The 23,324-nt window shown below is 49.1% G+C and overlaps 1 protein-coding gene across 2 annotated transcripts in view; it reads right to left on the reverse strand.

Moving 5' to 3' along the window:
• Positions 1–665: 665 nt before the first annotated feature.
• Positions 666–23,324, reverse strand: part of LOC123757466 (uncharacterized) — a 68,523-nt gene continuing 45,864 nt past the window's right edge. Inside the window, exons 15-20 of one of the 2 annotated variants that reach the window (XM_069327274.1) lie at positions 20,476–20,631; positions 15,922–16,009; positions 11,482–11,548; positions 2,816–2,943; positions 2,260–2,518; positions 666–2,223 (exon numbers count right to left, since the gene is read on the reverse strand). In XM_069327274.1, coding sequence (XP_069183375.1) covers positions 931–2,223; positions 2,260–2,518; positions 2,816–2,943; positions 11,482–11,548; positions 15,922–16,009; positions 20,476–20,631 — 1,991 coding nt within the window. In that variant the 3' untranslated portion in view covers positions 666–930. Of the gene's footprint in view, positions 2,519–2,815; positions 2,944–11,481; positions 11,549–15,921; positions 16,010–20,475; positions 20,632–23,324 lie in introns of both variants that reach the window. The other variant, XM_045741111.2, reaches the window with a different exon arrangement.

The following is a 23,324-nucleotide window of genomic DNA, read 5'->3' on the forward strand; positions in this document are numbered from 1 at the left end:
ACCTGTGTGGGGGTGGGCAGCCAGCACATGTGTCGGGGTGGGCAGCCAGCACCTATGTCGGGGTGGGCAGCCAACACCTGTGTGAGGGTGGGCATCCAGCACCTGTGGGGGGGTGGGCAGCCAGCACCTGTGTCGGGGTGGGCAGCCAACACCTGTGTCGGGGTGGGCAGCCAACACCTGTGTGAGGGTGGGCATCCAGCACCTGTGTGGGGGTGGGCAGCCAGCACCTGTGTGGAAGTGGTCAGCCAACACCTGTGTGGGAGTGGGCAGCCAGCACCTGTGTGGAGGTGGCCAGCCAACACCTGTGTGGAGGTGGCCAGCCAACACCTGTGTGGAGGTGGCCAGCCAACACCTGTGTGGAGGTGGCCAGCCAACACCTGTGTGGAGGTGGCCAGCCAACACCTGTGTGGAGGTGGCCAGCCAACACCTGTGTGGAGTTGGCCAGCCAACACCTGTGTGGAGGTGGCCAACCAGCACCTGTGTGGAGGTGGCCAGCCAACACCTGTGTGGAGGTGGCCAGCCAACACCTGTGTGGAGGTGGCCAGCCAACACCTGTGTGGAGGTGGCCAGCCAACACCTGTGTGGAGGTGGCCAGCCAACACCTGTGTGGAGGTGGCCAGCCAACACCTGTGTGGAGGTGGCCAGCCAACACCTGTGTAGAGTTGGCCAGCCAACACCTGTGTGGAGGTGGCCAGCCAACACCTGTGTGGAGGTGGCCAGCCAACACCTGTGTGGAGGTGGCCAGCCAACACCTGTGTGGAGGTGGCCAGCCAACACCTGTGTGGAGGTGGCCAGCCAACACCTGTGTGGAGGTGGCCAGCCAACACCTGTGTGAAGGTGGCCAACCAGCACCTGTGTGCAGATGGCCAGCCAACACCTGTGGAGGTGCCAACACCTGAGTCAAGACCCGCCACAAGTGAGACTGGTACGCTAGGTGGGGCTTCCTACTCTACTGTAGCCCAGAGGCAGGTCTTCGGGAGCCTCGCTCACACACCTCGAACTACCCCGAGCCTCCCGGCCAGCGCCAGTCACCAGCGCCGTGGTTTCCACAGTCTTATCAGGGTAATTCTCACTCTTCACTAAATCACCGAGGCCAGAGGATTCTGCCGTGTGTAGGGACGGTTTCCTGATGGCGCCGTTTAAGCCAGGTGCATTGAGAGACGGACCAGTAGCGGAGGTAATATCCCACTCTGGTGTTTCTTCGGCCAGCGGGTGGGGTATATACCCACAGGTCGAAGTGGTGCCCTTGTTCACCAACAGCTCGTGGCTCTCGTTCATGACCGTCATAGCCATCACTTGACTGGGATTTGCAAGTTGAGATGAACTGGTAAACGATCCCAGTTCAACGTAGCCAGCACTATTGAGGTTTGAAGGTTTGGGCATGGAATTTGTCAAAGTTTCGGCCGTGTTAATATTGTCCATTTTATTTCCTAAAGTCACCTCTCCTCTATGTACTGAAACCTCCCTAGAGCCCTGGTTTGATATACCAAAGTTTGGATCTTGGATTCCAACGTAGCCTTGTGGTAGGCCTACCTTGAGAGTAATTGTATCACTGCTGTCTACATATCGCCTCTTTTGTACCTTGGAATTTCCATTTGGCCACAATTCTAAATAATCAGAGATTTTCTCGGTCACTTTCCTTTCAGCATCATGTTGGTCATTTAACAATAGTTCCAAATAATCAGAATGTTTCTCTGTCACTTTAGCTCCAGAATCATGTTTGTTATTAATGTGTACAGGCATAAGTGGGGTGCTTGCTTCTGGGGGTAAGTTAAGATGATCATTGTCCTCTTCGGGGAAGGTAAGGCTCACGTATCGATCCCTAATGTTGTCACTCTGTTTCGGGAGGACGGAGGATGTCTCGAGGGCCTTCGATGGTTTATGGTCGCCTGCGTCGTGTGCATCAACGCCACTTGTTGCGTTCTGAAGACCAGTGGTGTTGAGTGTTCCCAAGGGAGGAGAAGAGGCGACGACGTACCCTGTGCCTGGGGTCATATTCTCAGTCCAAAAACGACGTAGTTCTGACATTTTAGAATCCATTTGATCCCTTCCATCTAAATTCACGGTGTCTTTGATTCCCTGGGGAACAAAGGCTCTGTTATCTTGTTGAACAGTTACGTATCCAAACGTTGGCGCGTCAGTTATTAATAACGTACTCGACAGATTTCCAACGGAATCACTTTGGTTCATAGGTGGCTCGAAGTGGTAATCACCCTGGGAAACCTGGACGTAACCCGGGTGCTGGTCACCCTGGGAGACCTGGACGTAACCCGGGTGCTGGACTACAGTGGAGGCCTCCGGAGTCGCCATCACTGGGGAAAGGTAGCCAACCGTCAAGTCTGAAGTGACTGTTTCACCAGACTTTCTTGGACTGGTCGACGAGCCAGCAGGCGTCCTGGTGGCTTGGTCGGACAGATGTTGCTCTTTCCCGCCAGATGGCTGGAGTGAACCACCCCCGAGAGAGAGTCCGCGGCCACCGGGAACCTCTTGCCGCTCTGAGTCCAAGACGGAACCCGACCTGTAGGGGAGAGCGAGGTATTAGATCTTACATGATACATGATGAAGTGATCGTGAAGAACCACGAAGTATTTAGACTAATTAGCACCAGCGGGTAGACAGACAACCCACCAGCAGGTAGACAGACAACCCACCAGCAGGTAGACAGACAACCCACCAGCAGGTAGACAGACAACCCACCAGCAGGTAGACAGACAACCCACCAGCGGGTAGACAGACAACCCACCAGCGGGTAGACAGACAACCCTCCAGCGGGTAGACAGACAACCCACCAGCGGGTAGAAAGAGAACTACAAACCTGGCCACTTCGACTGCCTGCTGGGGACCACCGCTGGGGACCTGGAGGACAAGGCCGGACGCTGAAGAACCAACACTCCGCGGGAGTCGAACCGGGGCACTAGGCCGGCGGTCTGACCGCTTCGGGGCCTGCCAAAATATGGACATTTTCTTACACCCAATTGCTGAAATTTAACTCTTAGGAAAGGTAAGGTAACTATGAGGTGAAAATGCCAAGCCAGGAGCTGGGGGGTATAAGGACAAGGAGCTGGGGTTATGAGGACAAGAAGCTGGGGTTATGAGGACAAGGAGCTGGGGGTATGAGGACGAGGAGCTGGGGTATGAGGACAAGGAGCTGGGGTTATGAGGACAAGGAGCTGGGGGTATGAGGACGAGGAGCTGGGGTATGAGGACAAGGAGCTGGGGGTATGAGGACAAGGAACTGGGGGTATGAGGACAAGGAGCTGGGGTATGAGGACAAGGAGCTGGGGTATGAGGACAAGGAGCTGGGGGTATGAGGACAAGGAGCTGGGGTTATGAGGACAAGGAGCTGGGGTTATGAGGACAAGGAGCTGGGGGTATGAGGACAAGGAGCTGGGGGTATGAGGACAAGGAGCTGGGGTTATGAGGACAAGGAGCTGGGGGTATGAGGACAAGGAGCTGGGGGTATGAGGACAAGGAGCTGGGGTATGAGGACAAGGAGCTGGGGGTATGAGGACAAGGAGCTGGGGGTATGAGGACAAGGAGCTGGGGGTATGAGGACAAGGAGCTGGGGGTATGAGGACAAGGAGCTGGGGGTATGAGGACAAGGAGCTGGGGTATGAGGACAAGGAGCTGGGGGTATGAGGACAAGGAGCTGGGGTTATGAGGACAAGGAGCTGGGGTTATGAGGACAAGGAGCTGGGGGTATGAGGACAAGGAGCTGGGGGTATGAGGACAAGGAGCTGGGGTTATGAGGACAAGGAGCTGGGGGTATGAGGACAAGGAGCTGGGGATATGAGGACGAGGAGCTGGGGTATGAGGACAAGGAGCTGGGGGTATGAGGACAAGGAGCTGGGGTATGAGGACAAGGAGCTGGGGGTATGAGGACAAGGAGCTGGGGTATGAGGACAAGGAGCTGGGGGTATGAGGACAAGGAGCTGGGGGTATGAGGACAAGGAGCTGGGGTATGAGGACAAGGAGCTGGGGTATGAGGACAAGGAGCTGGGGGTATGAGGACAAGGAGCTGGGGGTATGAGGACAAGGAGCTGGGGTATGAGGACAAGGAGCTGGGGGTATGAGGACAAGGAGCTGGGATATGAGGACAAGGAGCTGGGGGTATGAGGACAAGGAGCTGGGGGTATGAGGACAAGGAGCTGGGGTATGAGGACAAGGAGCTGGGGTATGAGGACAAGGAGCTGGGGTATGAGGACAAGGAGCTGGGGGTATGAGGACAAGGAGCTGGGGGTATGAGGACAAGGAGCTGGGGTATGAGGACAAGGAGCTGGGGTATGAGGACAAGGAGCTGGGGTATGAGGACAAGGAGCTGGGGTATGAGGACAAGGAGCTGGGGTATGAGGACAAGGAGCTGGGGTATGAGGACAAGGAGCTGGGGTATGAGGACAAGGAGCTGGGGTATGAGGACAAGGAGCTGGGGTATGAGGACAAGGAGCTGGTGTTGGAAATTTCTAACACTAATAAACTACTATTGTATTATAATACATCATCATTATTATATACTAACTACAGTAGTTCCTAATTTTACTAACGGTAGTGTCAACATAAATTAAACATTTCATCTGCGTATTAATGCTAGAATTCTCATGAAATCGAGTAGCAACATTGCGTCAGATAATGTCCAGTTAGACACGTTTATTACCAATGTGTTAGAGAATTGAATGTGGTTCTCTAAAATTATTAGTATTCCGTGTAATAATTACCTACGGATAATATGAGTCCCGATAATCTAAAACCGAGAGTTATTAACTAAAATTGTTATCAAGTAGTAGTTTTATCTGTTACGTGCGAATGCTATGGAGAAAATAAAATCTTCTCCATCTCTCGTTTAACACCATAAAACGAGAATATGATAATATTTAAGTCCCTATAATTGCAACCCAGTTCTCATTAACGTATTACATCCATAATTGCGCGAAAAAGAATTATTCGTGATTAATAATTTCTGTGGTGAATGCGAGAGACGGGTTGAGGGAGGCGGCGACGCCATTGTGGGAGAGAAGGCATCCCTGGCGTGAAGAGTGGCGAGACACGAGGTAGTGACTGGGGAGTTTATCGACAAGAATTACGTTGATACCCGGTCAACAGTTAATAATTACTTATCCACGTGTTCTATAGTGCCCAGCCAGTTAATAACGCATCAACAATTGAAGCCAAGACCCGTAATTACACGTACACAGCAGTGGACGTCTGGGACTAGCTGACGCGGTTTCGGCAGACCTCAGTATTTAATACGCTCATGTTAAGTATATGGTTCTCGTTTGATGCATCATCCTAGATTATATATTTGTGAGTAGTCTGTCGTCATACAGCAAGGATACCTAATACACAACGTTAGTAAACTTACGACAATTTTCTCCGTTTTCATGAATATTGAAAATAAATCGTAGCCTAATCAAATGTTACTTAAATTTCTCTGATTTCAGCGTGTATACGAGGAGTCGTCAAGTTGTTTCTCATCATTCGTGATATTCACCTCGGGTTCTTTCTTTGTGGGGATCCTGTGACCACGAATGACGAAATGGCGTTACAGAAATCGTCTTAAAGCTAAGACATTTTTCGTACATATTTATTTAATATTATTATTGATTTCTATATAATTCCCGTAGGATCTTTACATTGAATAGATTATTACCAGAAATGATAATTGGTAATTAATGTGTTTTGCTCTGACTGTTGCTCAGTAATTCATAATCTTTAATATTCACAATTTGAGTTATCATATCTTTGAATCTATAGTAGTTTTATTACATCATTTACTCAACAATGAACTAGTGACGAACCACACTGGTTCCTAGATATATATATGAACTTCTAGAAATACCCCGCCAATGTAGGTCTTTGAGACTTAAATTAATTAATAATACAGTCCATTCATTATTTCAAGTGATTATTCTTTTAATTATTATCCATAGACACTGGTTCTCTAGTGTTATTCTAATGATCACTTCTATTCGTTTTCCCTCTTTTCTCAAAAGTGGGTGGTCCTTCGATTTATTAAATACAATAAGCAAATAATTGAATATATGAGTCAAGCCCCAGATATCCCACAGCTGGGGGTATGAGGACAAGGAGCTGGGGGTATGAGGACAAGGAGCTGGGGGTATGAGGACAAGGAGCTGGGGGTATGAGGACAAGGAGCTGGGGTATGAGGACAAGGAGCTGGGGTATGATGACAAAGAGCTGGGGTATGAGGACAAGGAGCTGGGGTATGAGGACAAGGGGCTGGAATATGAGGACAAGGAGCTGGGGGTATGAGGACAATGGGCTGGGGTATGAGGACAAGGAGCTGAGGTATGAAGACAAGGGGCTGGGATATGAGGACAAGGAGCTGGGATGTGAGGACAAGGGGCTGGGATATGAGGACAAGGAGCTGGGATATGAGGACAAGGGGCTGGGATATGAGAACAAGATGCTGGGATATAACAAAGTTGGGATAGGACATAGGAAAGGAATGGTACCTAACCACTTGGACTATCGGGTATAGAACGCCGACCTGCAAGAAGCGAGTCCACGGCTATACCCTCTCGTCCAAGTGGCTTACATGTAACCAATGATACATATTAGAAAAGGAAATAGATAAATTGTGTAATTTTCTTCTTAACCAACTTAATCATTCAAAATGACAAACATTTATGAAAAACATTTTGAATTTGAATTTGAATTTTCTAACAATAAAACTGAAAAATAGGGTCCGATTAAGCTGTTATTTCCGAATGTCGGTTTGTGGACTAAAGGGTTCGGTTAAGCGAGAAGTGGGAGAAGCTTATTTGTGCTTGTTAAGAGGGTAGAAACGAATTAAAGAAAAAGGTTATCACTCGGACCGGATATGAGGCCGCATTTCATAAACAGGATGAGTGACTGGTTCACGGAATACCAAATCCCAGAAGACATTGATACATTTGTTGATGACCTTAATAACCAGAGTGAGCACTGTCTCAGAGTTCCGTGCTGTATGACTGGGCGAAGTAACCCTCAGAGGAAGAAAATAAATTGGTATGAGAACGATTACATAAAGATGCTTAATGCAAATGTGCGAGACATGAGTAGAGAGTACCGGAGACATCCCACCGAAAGCAACCAAGAACTGTTCAAAACTGTGTGTCAAGTTGTAACAAGAGAGCAGTACATAGTACATGAACATCATAACAGCATGAACAGGCCACGTGGAGGATGAACAACCCACAGGCGCCAGACAGGCGGCGGCAGACAATGTAAAAAGTTACACCTCTGTACAAGTTAGCCATAGAGTCAGGTCAACGGTCATCGAATCACAAAGAGGTCAGAATTGATGCCGTCATGGTAATCTTCAGGGATTAACCCCTAAACAACAAATGCAAAACCCTCATGTTCAGCTGAGGAGCAGCAGATCAGGGGAGGCAGTTGAGTGGGCACAGCCCAGTAGGGAGGTGTGTGTGGACTCTGGGAAGGAACATCATCTCCAGGAAAACTGTGGAACAACATACGAGTAAGTACGGCTCTCTTGTACTAAAGCACCTCATTCAGTACCCTTGGCCTCTAGTAGGGAATATAGTTAGGGAGTGTCTTATTTAATTATTTTTAATAAAGTCAGATTTTAAGTGTTATTAAATGTGTATTAATGGTTCCTTGCCTAGTGATATTGGGCCTACCGTCCCTTTTGCCCTAGTGACCTAGTGCTCTTAATTATTCAGTACTCCTCCCCCGTTCGTCTTCCGTGTTGAGGTGTTAGTATTGGTGTGTCCCGCCTTATTCTTGTGTACACTATAGTTCCCAAGTGGTCAGGATTATTCGAGTGTCAGGCCAGGATCCTTGTACCGTTCAATTGTCCCCTACACCTGTCCTGGTAGGTTATTCCATCTGCAAGACCTACGACTCTCACTCCGGTCCCCTGTCCGGTAACTCAGGGTGGTGGCAGCGTCACTCGGTAACTCATACGATAGGTTGTGACTACGATTACCTCTATCTTTCTGTCTCACTCTCCCTCACTAGTGTCTCACTCTCCCTCGCCCTCACTCGCTCTCGTTCTCCCTCCCTTGCTCTCGTTCTCGCTCTCGTTCTCCCTCCCTTGCTCTCGTTCTCGCTCTCGTTCTCCCTCCCTTGCTCTCGTTCTCGCTCTCGTTCTCCCTCCCTTGCTCTCGTTCTCGCTCTCTCCTCTCTCTCTCCTCTCGCTCTGCCTCCCTCTTCCTCTCTCTCTCTCTCTCCTCTCGCTCTGCCTCCCTCTTCCTCTCTCTCTCTCTCCTTCCTCTGTGTACTGGTTTACGTCTTCGTATGACGGCCCGAGTGTTAACATCTTACATGATCGGTATAGCATCTGTTATTACCATAGAAAGAGCGGAGATTGCACGGTTAGCTCAGTGGTAGTAGCAGGGTGCGCGGTCGAGATAGATACAAGGCGAGGTATTACACGCAGGGTCATTACAAAGTAGCCAGGGAAGAGAAGGTTAGAGAGCAGGAAAGACAATGGCTTGACTTCACCAACTCTATTGGAAGAGAAACATCTGCAAGACAAGTGTGGGCCAAGATAGAGATAGCTAAGGGGGGCAGAGCCCGGCCTGCGGCTCACAAAGACCCCCAGGGTAAGGCTGAGGAACTAATTCATAAGTGGAGTGATGCAGCATCCTCCTCCTCCCTCCCTGCAGAAGTAAGCAGGGAACAGCTCCTGCGACTTGATGACAGAAGAATTAGGATAATAAGAGCACTGTCTAGTGATGACGAATAAGGGGAACCAATCACAGCCCAGGAAGTAAAGGGCGCTATGAAAAAGGGTAAAAGTACAGCACCTGGTGAAGATGGCGTCACCTACGACATACTCAATGCACTGTGTGAAGTGTCTGGGAATCCACTACTCCACCTGTTTAACAAGTCATTCCTAAGTGGAGTGTTGCCCACACACTGGAAACACGCAATAATTGTCCCCATACTGAAGCCTAATGACCCTGGTAATTACAGACCTATCAGTCTCGTGTCATGCACTTGCAAGATGCTTGAAAGGATCATCCTAAACCGACTGTTGCACAAAATAGGCAGGTTAGGGGAGGGGGTCAATGGATATGTTACAGGACGGAGCACAGCAAATTGTATAGTTAATTACCTGGCTAATGACACAGCTAAGTACTCTGTATTTGTTGACATCAAAGGAGCTTTCGACAAAGCACAGGGGATTGCGATCCTGGACGAGCTTGCATGCATGGGTGTCAAGGGGAGACTCATGAAATGGGTTGAAGACTACCTCACAGGGAGAACAGTCAAGGTCTGCTTCAATGGAACAGTCTCCAGAACAATGAATATGGAACTCGGGACCCCCCAAGGCGGAGTCTTAAGCCCTACACTATTCAATGTACTTATGAACGCCATTGCAAATATTAATTTTCCGGAAGGAACACAACAAGTGGGATATGCAGATGATGTCCTAATACAAGCTCCCACCTTGGGAAAAATTAAACAGTCCATTAACCTCCTCGGAAGGAAATGTATTGAGCTCGGTTTCACTCTCTCCACAAACAAGACAAAAGCATACTCTCTTCACAAGAGGGGAGAAAATGAAGAACTACAAATTAATGGTGTAACACTTGAATGGGTTGACCACTATCGGTACCTTGGCGTCACTGTCGGCTCTAACAAGGGGAAGAAAGAGGAGCTCAACCAACTCATCGGAACATGCAAAAGTCGACTCAGGGCACTGAAAGCCATGACCTGGAATGGACATGGAGCCTCTATTGCCGTGCTAAAAATGATGTACAGAGCCTATGTGCGCTCCGTCATAGACTATGCAGCACCAGTTTTATGCACCTACTCCCAAAGTGATATGAAAAGGATCGAAAGCATTCAGAATGAAGCCATGACAATCATTCTTGGAGTTCCAAGAACTGCCAAAACGTCTAATCTACGAGAGGATTTGTCCCTCCCCAGTGTTAAAAGCAAAATTAAGGAGCTGAATGCTAAGCTTGCAATTAGGATAGCCAGAGATCCCCATTACAATGATATTGCTAAGAAAAAACTGAGTTCTGTGCTACTTTCAGGGGGAAACAGGAGAAGCAAAAAATGGCATCACAGATCAGTCTGCTACCTTGAAGAACTTCACCTGCTTGAGCAAGCCCGTGAGCTCCTGCCTGTAGAGAGGTTACCTCCCTGGGAGGATGACCCATGCAAGATCATCATCAATGAAATGGCAATGAAAAAATCCAACATGATACCACAAGAAATAAGGCACAAGTATCTCGAGGAAATTTATAAAGAAGCCGGAGATGAACTAGATCAAATCTACACTGACGGGTCATCTAATCCTGTCAATGGCAGGGCTGGAGCAGCATACACGGTAATCAAGGATAATACTTTCCAACGCAGAAATGAAGAAAAAGCGCGTATTGAGAACTATGCCTCTTCAACGCAAGCAGAACTAACTGCCATTATTCTGGCGTTAAGGTTTCTTGAACGGAACACTAATAGTGCAGTGATCTGCACTGATTCAAAAGCAGCACTGCAAAGCCTAAGTAAAAATCGGGCAGAAAATCTTGCAATAGTCGCTGAAATTAAGAGAGCTGTGAGAGTACTTACCAATCAGGGAAGAGTCATCAAGTTTCTGTGGATCCCCTCCCATGTTGGAATATGTGGGAATGAACGAACAGATGTGCTGGCTGCTGAAAGAGACCATATTGAATACTTTATACCCAAGACTCTTCTACAAATTAGAGGTATTGTCAGGCAACATCACCGTGACAAGGTAGCTGAGGTAAGGAGGATAGAAGCACAAACCAGTGAATCTGTACGATGGTACAACATGGTTGCAGCTGGCAATCCCAGTCATTATGGGCGAAGAGGAGGAGGACGAGGGAGAGAGTCAGTAATAACGAGATCCGTCTTGGATACAAATATCCATGGAGATATGGAATGGAAACAACAGTTGATCAGCGAAGCTGCAGAATCTGTGGTGAGAGTGACGGACACCGCCTTGACCACTATCTACGTGAATGTGAACACCTGAGAGACATTAGAAATATGTGTAGAATAATAAACCCCACATTGTTTGAGTTAGGAAAACACTATTTGTCAAATATTGATACTGTTCTTAAATGATATCCCCATTTTGCGCCCGCAAGATAACGTAAGCTTTTAAGGGTTGATAGATGTTAATCTTCTTGTTTGAGGAGCTGTTCACTTGAGACAGTTAAGCAAGTCCCAGCTGTGTCTGGGTACAAGTGACAGGATGAACAATCCAGCGGGTTTTCTTCCTTTTGGGGAGTGTTGGACATGCTGCTATGGCGGTGTCCACTCACAGGATGAGTGACGCTGCCCAATAAACTCACCCCTCGGGGCAAAATTTGAAATTTTAAATTTAAAGGGTAATTTAACCGTGTCCACTGCACGCTTGGCACAGCACACACACAGTCACAGGTCACTGGATCAGTGATCATGAGAGAGACCCAAAACAGAGGCTTGTGTCTCTAGAAGGAAAGTGAAGGGAGTGACAGAGAGAGAGAGAGAGAGCCTCACCTCGTTCACCAGGCCTATGGGCAGGTTGGGTTCTCTCTTCAGTTCTATCGCCAGGAGCTGTAGTTTCCTGCAAGCAATTGTGGGTAATTAGTATCACGGATGACCCCCGCACAGCCCTGTCGGCCATAGCCGCCATTTTTTCCAAGATGGCCGCCATTTTTTTCAAGGTGGCCGCCATTTTTTATGACGGACATAATCATTCAAAGCAGAAAATGAATTGCCATTTTAAGGCTAACTATTATGAAATCAGTATTTCACATTTGAGATTATATATGGACCTTCGGGAAATTTTATAACTATATTACTTTAGAAAACAATATCTTTATCTACACTATCCCTTTATATATATATCTACAGCCCCCAGCTACACCCTCCCCAGCCACACCCTCCCCAGCCACACCCTCCCCAGCCACACCCAGCCACACCCTCCCCAGCCACACACCCTCCCCAGCCACACACCCTCCCCAGCCACACCCTCCCCAGCCACACCCAGCCACACCCTCCCCAGCCACACACCCTCCCCAGCCACACACCCTCCCCAGCCACACACCCTCCCCAGCCACACACCCTCCCCAGCCACACACCCTCCCCAGCCACACACCCTCCCCAGCCACACACCCTCCCCAGCCACACCCTCCCCAGCCACACACCCTCCCCAGCCACACACCCTCCCCAGCCACACCCTCCCCAGCCACACCCTCCCCAGCCACACCCAGCCACACCCAGCCACACCCTCCCCAGCCACACACCCTCCCCAGCCACACCCTCCCCAGCCACACACCCTCCCCAGCCACACCCTCCCCAGCCACACCCTCCCCAGCCACACACCCTCCCCAGCCACACCCTCCCCAGCCACACCCTCCCCAGCCACACCCAGCCACACCCTCCCCAGCCACACACCCTCCCCAGCCACACCCTCCCCAGCCACACACCCTCCCCAGCCACACCCTCCCCAGCCACACCCTCCCCAGCCACACACCCTCCCCAGCCACACCCTCCCCAGCCACACCCTCCCCAGCCACACCCAGCCACACCCTCCCCAGCCACACACCCTCCCCAGCCACACCCTCCCCAGCCACACCCTCCCCAGCCACACCCAGCCACACCCTCCCCAGCCACACACCCTCCCCAGCCACACCCTCCCCAGCCACACACCCTCCCCAGCCACACCCTCCCCAGCCACACACCCTCCCCAGCCACACACCCTCCCCAGCCACACCCTTCCCAGCCACACCCAGCCACACCCTCCCCAGCCACACACCCTCCCCAGCCACACCCTCCCCAGCCACACACCCTCCCCAGCGACACCCTCCCCAGCCACACACCCTTCCCAGCCACACACCCTCCCCAGCCACACCCTCCCCAGCCACACACCCTCCCCAGCCACACCCTCCCCAGCCACACACCCTCCCCAGCCACACCCTCCCCAGCCACACACCCTTCCCAGCCACACACCCTCCCCAGCCACACCCTCCCCAGCCACACCCTCCCCAGCCACACCCAGCCACACACCCTCCCCAGCCACACACCCTCCCCAGCCACACACCCTCCCCAGCCACACCCTCCCCAGCCACACACCCTCCCCAGCCACACCCTCCCCAGCCACACACCCTCCCCAGTCACACACCCTCCCCAGCCACACACCCTCCCCAGCCACACCCTCCCCAGCCACACACCCTCCCCAGCCACACCCAGCCACACCCTCCCCAGCCACACCCCCTCCCCAGTCACACACCCTCCCCAGCCACACACCCTCCCCAGCCACACCCTCCCCAGCCACACCCAGACACACCCTCCCCAGCCACACACCCTCCCCAGCCACACACCCTCCCCAGCCACACACCCTCCCCAGCCACACACCCTCCCCAGTCACACACCCTCCCCAGCCACACACCCTCCCCAGCCACACACCCTCCCCAGCCACACACCCTCCCCAGCCACACACCCTCCCCAGCCACACACCCTCCCCAGTCACACACCCTCCCCAGCCACACACCCTCCCCAGCCACACCCTCCCCAGCCACACACCCTCCCCAGCCACACACCCTCCCCAGCCACACCCAGCCACACCCTCCCCAGCCACACCCCCTCCCCAGCCACACCCCCTCCCCAGTCACACACCCTCCCCAGCCACACCCTCCCCAGCCACACACCCTCCCCAGCCACACACCCTCCCCAGCCACACACCCTCCCCAGCCACACACCCTCCCCAGCCACACACCCTCCCCAGCCACACACCCTCCCCAGCCACACACCCTCCCCAGTCACACACCCTCCCCAGTCACACACCCTCCCCAGCCACACCCTCCCCAGCCACACACCCTCCCCAGTCACACACCCTCCCCAGCCACACACCCTCCCCAGCCACACACCCTCCCCAGCCACACCCTCCCCAGCCACACCCAGACACACCCTCCCCAGCCACACACCCTCCCCAGCCACACACCCTCCCCAGCCACACCCTCCCCAGTCACACCCTCCCCAGCCACACCCTCCCCAGCCACACACCCTCCCCAGCCACACACCCTCCCCAGCCACACACCCTCCCCAGCCACACCCAGCCACACCCAGCCACACCCAGCTGTAACGGGGGGTGGGGGAAATAACTCTATCTTGTCCATTATTCCACCCCCCAGTTAACTAACGAAGCCGGGGGAAACAGCTCTCTCTAGTCCGTTATCCCGTCTCCAGTTAGCTAACTATTCTAGAGCACCCTCCAGAGTTCCTAAGGCAGCCTCTCTCGCTCAACACCTTGTAACCTAGGTATTTGACTACCTAGGTGCTAAGACTACAAGGCGCCGTAACTTGATCAGTTACCCGAAACTCTAGAGAGAACTCTAGAATACAGAAAAATTTGCCACAAACGTATAAGAGAAAACGAAAGGAAAGAAATGAATAGTGAAGTAATTAGTGAGGGTTTGGGGTGAGAGGTAGAGAGGTGGGAGGAGGGTCATTAGTTGAAAGTGAGAGTTTAGAGAAGGGCGGAGGGAGAGGTGTAGATAGGTAGAAGTAGAAGAGTAGATAGTAGACGTAGAAGAGTAGATAGTAGAAGACGAAATGCTGCCACCATCCATTCATGATCATTACATACAAGACAAGGAATGGAACTTGCCTGTATCACAAAATTCTCAAAAGATGTTATCATGAGTTCATTATTAGTATGTTCCCTCTGTACCATGTATCAACTCCAAACATGTACTCATTTATATCATGAACCCAGTAACCACTGAGGCTTTCTCAAATCCTCAACTCAAAGCTCTAGGGCACAAAGTTAAACACAATTTAAATAATAAATTCATAATTATATTTCACATGAAGTATCATAATATAAGCAATCCAATTCAAATGTTAAAGAGAGTCATCATCCAAGAATTCGAGAACCCTACAACTTGACTGCCCCTGATCATCACACAACATATGTAAACACGACAAGTCACCTTACTGTTCACTCACCAAGTGTCTCTGCCTATAGCTGGATAGAGGGGGGGGGGGGGGGGGTCTGTAGTTGACAGAGACTCCCGCCCTGCCGGCCGACAGCCTTCCTGCTAGGCCGTCTCTTCTGCAATCCTGACTGCCGTTCTGTCTGTTAATGCTTTTTGCTGGATAGCTCTCCGAGTTTATATTGGGGAACCTAGTAGCTAACTCCGCCCACAAGTAGATAGCCTCCGGCACTACCAAGCCACTCCTTAAACGTCGGCATGTTTGAAGGCTACCCGGCTCCAATTATACGCTTAGCGGAAGCAAGGTGAAATTATCATGATCTGACCTCAGGTCACTTGGGGTCATTAACGGTTAGAGGTGTGAGATCTCAGGCAGACAACTGGCGCCTCTCAGATCCTTGTCTGTGACTCGTGTACTCTATATATATTTTAAATAAACTAACCCAAACACTTTTACAGTGTTACACAGCCACACCCAGCTACACCCTCCCCAGCCACACCCTCCCCAGTCACACCCTCCCCAGCCACACCCAGCCACACCCAGCTACACCCTCCCCAGCCACACCCTCCCCAGCCACACCCAGCCACACCCAGTCACACCCTCCCCAGCCACACCCAGCCACACCCTCCCCAGCCACACCCAGCCATACCCAGCCACACCCAGCCACACCCTCCCCAGTCACACCCTCCCCAGCCACACCCTCCCCAGCCACACCCTCCCCAGCCACACCCAGCCACACCCTCCCCAGCCACACACCCTCCCCAGCCACACACCCTCCCCAGTCACACCCTCCCCAGCCACACCCTCCCCAGCCACACACCCTCCCCAGCCACACCCTCCCCAGCCACACCCTCCCCAGCCACACACCCTCCCCAGCCACACACCCTCCCCAGCCACACACCCTCCCCAGCCACACACCCTCCCCAGCCACACACCCTCCCCAGCCACACCCAGCCACACCCTCCCCAGCCACACCCAGCCACACCCAGCCACACCCACCTCCTGCTGTAGCTGCAGAAGAAGACCAGGACAACCGCCGAGAGTATGGCGCCTATAGTGATGACCCCGATGACCCAGGCAGCCACACCTGTAAACACCAACACCACACCTCGTCACCGGCCACACTGTGTTACTGGCCACACTGTGCTACTGGCCACACCTCGTCACCGGCCACACCTCCTTATATTAGCCTCCCATACACATTATGCAGTGGAGTTTTGTGTTTAGAAATGGGTGTTTAAGATGAGTAGGTGAGTATATTGGGTAGATGAGTGAATGTTAAGATGAGTAGGTGAGTATATTGGGTAGATGAGTGAATGTTAAGATGAGTAGGTGAGTATATTGGGTAGATGAGTGAATGTATGAGTAGATGTTTGCTTGTAGTGGCAGAGCACTTCAGCATCAGGCTCTGTTGTGACGACGCATAATTAATGGGGGAGGCTGGCTTGGGGCAGCTGCATGGAAGGGTCGAACTGTAACCCCAAGTTTGTACTCCACTGTGGCCTGATGAACGGGCGGGAGAACACGAGTTAATGCTCCATCCAAGAAGCTGTAGACTTGTTGGAGGGAGACACTAAGACGCAGAGACGTCTTAGAAGAGAGAGAGAGAGAGAGAGAGAGAGAGAGAGAGAGAGAGAGAGAGAGAGAGAGAGAGAGAGAGAGAGAGAGAGAGAGAGAGAGAGAGAGAGAGAGAGAGAGAGAGAGAGTGTGTGTGTGTGTGTGTGTGTGTGTGTGTGTCCCAGTCGTTTGCTGTCAAGTAAAACAAAGTGGAATATTTTTGGAAGTAATCAACCAGAAAGGCTACAAAGATTATCTCTCTAAATTCTGGTATTCTATAATGGACATCAATGCTCTTGAATGCTGACAGAGAATAATCACAAAGTAGTAATGACCGTCCCTTATCAAGAGAGATTATAACAGCCGATCCAACAAAATTTCTATTTCACTAGAAGTACCAAGAGAAGGTGGTGAGCCTCATAGAATTACATAAGTCATGAATATGACATATTTACTCGCTATAATGCTGGTGCTGAATGTAGAACACAATATAAACGTATTTTTACTCGGAAATAATAACATTTTATAACGAAATGACACGAGACTAAGTGGGAGGTGACGCCATAGGAAGTCGACGATCCGAGCGACAATGTTGTGGCTTTGGGTACTTATGGACCAACTTTTGTTATTAAACAATATTATTTCAGAGTAAAAATATATTTTCTTCATGTTCTACCTTCAGCATCAACATTATAGTGAGTAAATATGTCATATTACTTCATTACCTACGTAATGCGAGGAGGCCTTGGGCAGCTTTGGGTAATTAGACGGAGCGAATGAAAGGGTAAAAGAAACGGTTTAAGAGCTTACAACAAACTAATAATGAATACAAACTGAATTAATTTAGATTTAGAAAAGGCCTGGGTAAATACTGGCTTGGAAACATTCGTTGGTTTATGGAACAAATTACCGGGGAAACACAATAGAATTGGGATTGTTTCAAGTGTAGTTTACACCTATATATGAATGAGTTTGGGTGTATATAAACAGAAGCTGCCTCGTATGGGCCAAAGTTCCAGCCCCGCTCCTGTGCCAGGTAAGTCCACTACGGGCTCACCATAGCCCGTGCTACTTGCAACTTTTTGTTCCGAGAAGCTGAATCTAAAACAACAAACAACATATGGGCCAATAGGCTAACTGCAGTCTCCATTAAACGTATCAGTTTCACAACGAACTCTCCAAATATCAGTGACAGATTGAGTCCTATTCTGATTAATCAGCCTGTGAGTCATACTACCATCAAATCTACTGACGTAGAGAGGTGAAGATTTCTCTAACTCATCAATGGGTAAGTGAAGCGTGGATTTGTCTCTTTGGACTAGTCAGTAGAGCGACGAATTAGTATTCTTGCATGGTCTGGGTTCGATCCCCGACGGTCCAAATGATTGGGTACCGTTTCTGTCCTTATAATACCCCTTCCAAGCGCTATATAGTCATACTGGCTTAGCACTTTCTTCTGCCTCATGTTGTCAAGGGTCCATCTTGAAGAAAATGAATAAGTAGCCAACAGTGCTTCGTTAACAGGGGTGACAGCCCAAGGAATGAATGAATGAATGAATGAATGAATGAAACAGGGCTCATACACTCCTGGTCTAATCTATACAAATAATTCAAGTGCCATTTGGTCTACAAGACAAGTGTAAACACTTGTTTGATTTTAGTTGTATTCATTATTAAGTGTATAACTAACCTTACCGTACGGTGGTGAGTCAGGTACTCACCCCCATCTGTGATGAAGCAATTACTCACCCCCATCAGTGATGAAGCAATTACTCACCCCCATCAGTGATGAAGCAATTACTCACCCCCATCAGTGATGAAGCAATTACTCACCCCCATCAGTGATGAAGCAATTACTCACCCCATCAGTGATGAAGCAATTACTCACCCCCATCAGTGATGAAGCAATTACTCACCCCCATCTGTGATGAAGCAATTACTCACCCCCATCTGTGATGAAGCAATTACTCACCCCCATCTGTGATGAAGCAATTACTCACCCCCATCTGTGATGAAGCAATTACTCACCCCCATCAGTGATGAAGCAATTACTCACCCCATCTGTGATGAGCCAATTACTCACCCCCATCTGTGATGAAGCAATTACTCACCCCCATCAGTGATGAAGCAATTACTCACCCCCATCTGTGATGAAGCAATTACTCACCCAATCTGTGATGAAGCAATTACTCACCCCCATCTGTGATGAAGCAATTACTCACCCCCATCAGTGATGAAGCAATTACTCACCCAATCTGTGATGAAGCAATTACTCACCCCCATCTGTGATGAAGCAATTACTCACCCCCATCAGTGATGAAGCAATTACTCACCCCATCTGTGATGAAGCAATTACTCACCCCCATCAGTGATGAAGCAATTACTCACCCCCATCTGTGATGAACCAATTACTCACCCCCATCTGTGATGAAGCAATTACTCACCCCCATCAGTGATGAAGCAATTACTCACCCCCATCTGTGATGAAGCAATTACTCACCCCCATCAGTGATGAAGCAATTACTCACCCCCATCAGTGATGAAGCAATTACTCACCCCCATCTGTGATGAACCAATTACTCACCCCCATCTGTGATGAAGCAATTACTCACCCCCATCTGTGATGAAGCAATTACTCACCCCCATCTGTGATGAAGCAATTACTCACCCCATCTGTGATGAACCAATTACTCACCCCCATCTGTGATGAAGCAATTACTCACCCCATCTGTGATGAACCAATTACTCACCCCCATCTGTGATGAAGCAATTACTCACCCCCATCTGTGATGAGCGAATTACTCACCCCCATCTGTGATGAAGCAATTACTCACCCCCATCAGTGATGAAGCAATTACTCACCCCATCTGTGATGAAGCAATTACTCACCCAATCTGTGATGAAGCAATTACTCACCCCCATCAGTGATGAAGCAATTACTCACCCCATCTGTGATGAAGCAATTACTCACCCCCATCTGTGATGAAGCAATTACTCACCCCCATCAGCGATGAAGCAATTACTCACCCCCATCAGTGATGAAGCAATTACTCACCCCATCTGTGATGAAGCAATTACTCACCCCCATCTGTGATGAAGCAATTACTCACCCCCATCTGTGATGAAGCAATTACTCACCCCATCTGTGATGAATCAATTACTCACCCCCATCTGTGATGAAGCAATTACTCACCCCCATCAGTGATGAAGCAATTACTCACCCCCATCTGTGATGAAGCAATTACTCACCCCCATCAGTGATGAAGCAATTACTCACCCCCATCAGTGATGAAGCAATTACTCACCCCCATCTGTGATGAACCAATTACTCACCCCCATCTGTGATGAAGCAATTACTCACCCCCATCTGTGATGAACCAATTACTCACCCCCATCTGTGATGAAGCAATTACTCACCCCCATCAGTGATGAAGCAATTACTCACCCCATCTGTGATGAGCCAATTACTCACCCCCATCTGTAATGAAGCAATTACTCACCCCCATCTGTGATGAAGCAATTACTCACCCCCATCTGTGATGAGCCAATTACTCACCCCCATCTGTGATGAGTCAATTACTCACCCCCATCTGTGATGAGTCAATTACTCACCCCCCATCTGTGATGAAGCAATTACTCACCCCATCTGTGATGAAGCAATTACTCACCCCATCTGTGATGAACCAATTACTCACCCCATCTGTGATGAACCAATTACTCACACCCATCTGTGATGAACCAATTACTCACACCCATCTGTGATGAACCAATTACTCACCCCATCTGTGATGAACCAATTACTCACACCCATCTGTGATGAACCAATTACTCACCCCATCTGTGATGAACCCATTACTCACCCCATCTGTGATGAACCAATTACTCACACCCATCTGTGATGAACCAATTACTCACCCCATCTGTGATGAACCAATTACTCACCCCCTCTGTGATGAGTCAGGTACTCACCCCCTCTGTGATGAGTCAGGTACTCACCCCGTCTGTGATCGGTTATAAAGTGCTGAGGACTGGACCACTGGGAGAGCCCTGAGCGGAAGGAGACTCTGAGCCACACCGTGTACTGTGACGCCGCTGCCAGCTGCCTCACCTCCACCATGCCCGACCACACCTCACTCTCCCGCGCTGACTCGCCTGAAACACGCAACACAATGACTATAATGACTACCAGTAACGACATAGATATAATTGCTTTACAGGAGCCCTACACGTCCAACATGATAAACAAAACCCCACCAAAGATCAGAGGGTATGCATCCTATAATAACAGTAACGCCACAGGCCTATTAACATACGTCAGAAGTGATTTACCGCACATTCTTGTGAGCACGTCACACAATGTACACACACAGTACCATCACTTTCATGTACAAACTACAGCAAGCCACTTTTCATTCCTCAACGTATATGCCAGAAGCCAGAAACTCAATGTAACATTGTTCCCAGATCTAGACAATCATGGGACAATATACATGGGAGATTTTAATGCTAGACATATTATGCTGGGAGACATTACTAACAACGATAATGGATGCAAATTTATAAAATATGTTTATGACAACAGATTAACCGTGTATACTACGGATACCCAAACTCATTTATTGGGAGGCAGACTTGATTATGTAATGGGTAGAAACCTTGTGCAAGATAATATGGAATGTTCGTTGGTAAATCACCTGGTTAGTGATCACTATGCAGTTTCTGCTTCCTATGAGGTACAGTGTGATGTACCTAATAGACATCAGAGACGGAAAATGAATATTCCATATGGCTTGCATGACCACTTTATTAATTGTATTTCAAAATGGTATCAAGATTACACAACAACGACTGTACAAGCCTTCTCCAGAGATCTCGTTGATACGATTACTACCTACTATGACACATGGGTGTGTTGGAGAACAGGTCGTAAGCCTAGCAGAAGTGGGCAACACCTACCACCACCCAAGTGGGTCCTTGACCCCGTATTTGTTAAAGAACATGAACGAGTAAAGCAACTTGGAGATACGTACAAACGAACCAAAGCACAAGGTGACTTGCATGCATTTCTAGTTGCAAATAGAGAGGTGAGAGACATGAGCAACGTTATACGTAATAAACATTGGGAAGAGTTCCTACAAAGTATAAATGAGCAAACAACACTTGTTGAAGTTTGGGAAAAGATACGAAAAATCTCTAGAAGCAGCCCAACCAAACCGCTGCACCACAGCCCACTAGAACAAGCAAACATTCTCCTTGATCAATGGGCACTAACATCGAGCTACGACTCACTCCCAATTAACATACAGCACAAACTTGATGACACACGCCCCAACAGACAACGAACCATTAATCTTGCCTGTACAGCTATCGACGTGTCGGACCTTAATGATGTAACTGAATGGGAATTAAATCATGCACTAAAGATGGGAAAATCAACTGCTCCTGGAGAAGACGGCATTACTTACAGTCTACTGAGATTAGTCTCACACGTACCAGGTAATCCACTATTAGTGTTGTACAGAATGAGTTTACGTGAAGGAGTATTACCTGATGCTTGGACAAAGAGTGTCATTGTTCCCATCCCCAAACCACACTCAGATAATTATAGACCCATATCTCTAACATCGTGTGTTTGTAAAGTGCTTGAACGTATTGTTCTTAACAGACTCATGTATCGTATACAGGGGGCACCTGTCACCCCAACTGTATGGATTTATGCTCAGTACACAACACTGTTTTGCTGAGTACTTCGCACATATTGAAGCTTCCCCCCAAACAGTCTTCATCGACCTAGCAGCAGCTTTTGATACAGCAAACAGAGAAATCATACTGGAACAGCTTGCCGAGCTGGGAATACAAGGAAAATTACTGAAATGGATAAAGGGCTATTTGTCTAATCGAACAGCATATGTTTTGTTTAATAGTGTTAAAAGCACAGAGAGCAAACACTTTGAACTGGGAACTCCACAAGGAGGGGTCCTCAGCCCCTTGTTGTTCAACGTTCTGATGCATAAACTTATTAAAGATCTTCCAACTAATAATGAAGACACTGTCATTTGTTATGCTGATGATATATGTTTACAGGCTGCCACCGAGCCTAGAATGCAAGTTCTGCTCGACGCTTTTGCTACTAGAGCTGAGGAATGTGGCCTCCTTATATCTGTACAGAAAACTCGTGCCCTCATTCCATGTGGTATTTCACCAGCCAATTATCATATAGATGGGCGAGCACTTGAGAACTGCGAGTCTTACAGATACCTTGGTGTCCCCATTAACGACCCTGGGTACCTTTCTTCTCTCAAGAGGAGACTCTGGGAGAGATTAAAGCCCTTGCGGGTCCTTGTTGGTGTCAATCATGGACTTAACGTGAGACTTGCTAGAATGTTTTATGTATCATTTATACGCTCTGTGATTGACTACAATGCTCTACATCTCACACTGTATACTGACAAAGAGCTGAAATCTCTTGAAACCTTGCAAAATGAAGCTATGCGTCTCATCCTTGGGGCTCCAAAGTCCACGAGAATAGTTAACATGAGAGCAGAGTTAAAATTACCTACCATAAGTGAGAGAATTTTGTCTATTAGCACAGTTTTCGGCGTGAAGGCATTGAGTAGATCTAGACAACACATGAAGTTTCAAGCTAAACTTTCTAATATGCTACACTCACCTGAGGTCTATAGAAGAAGAACGAAATCTGATTATGTATATTGGTTCTACAAGGTAGCCAACTCCATCAAAATATTAAATATGTACCCAACTCGACTAATGATTAATCAGCCAATTACTCCATGGGATAACTGGGATCTATCAGTTGATTTTGTAAATGCGCCCAAGAAAGATAG

This window comes from Procambarus clarkii, chromosome 19, assembly GCF_040958095.1.
Source record: "Procambarus clarkii isolate CNS0578487 chromosome 19, FALCON_Pclarkii_2.0, whole genome shotgun sequence".
Classification (NCBI taxonomy): domain Eukaryota; kingdom Metazoa; phylum Arthropoda; class Malacostraca; order Decapoda; family Cambaridae; genus Procambarus; species Procambarus clarkii.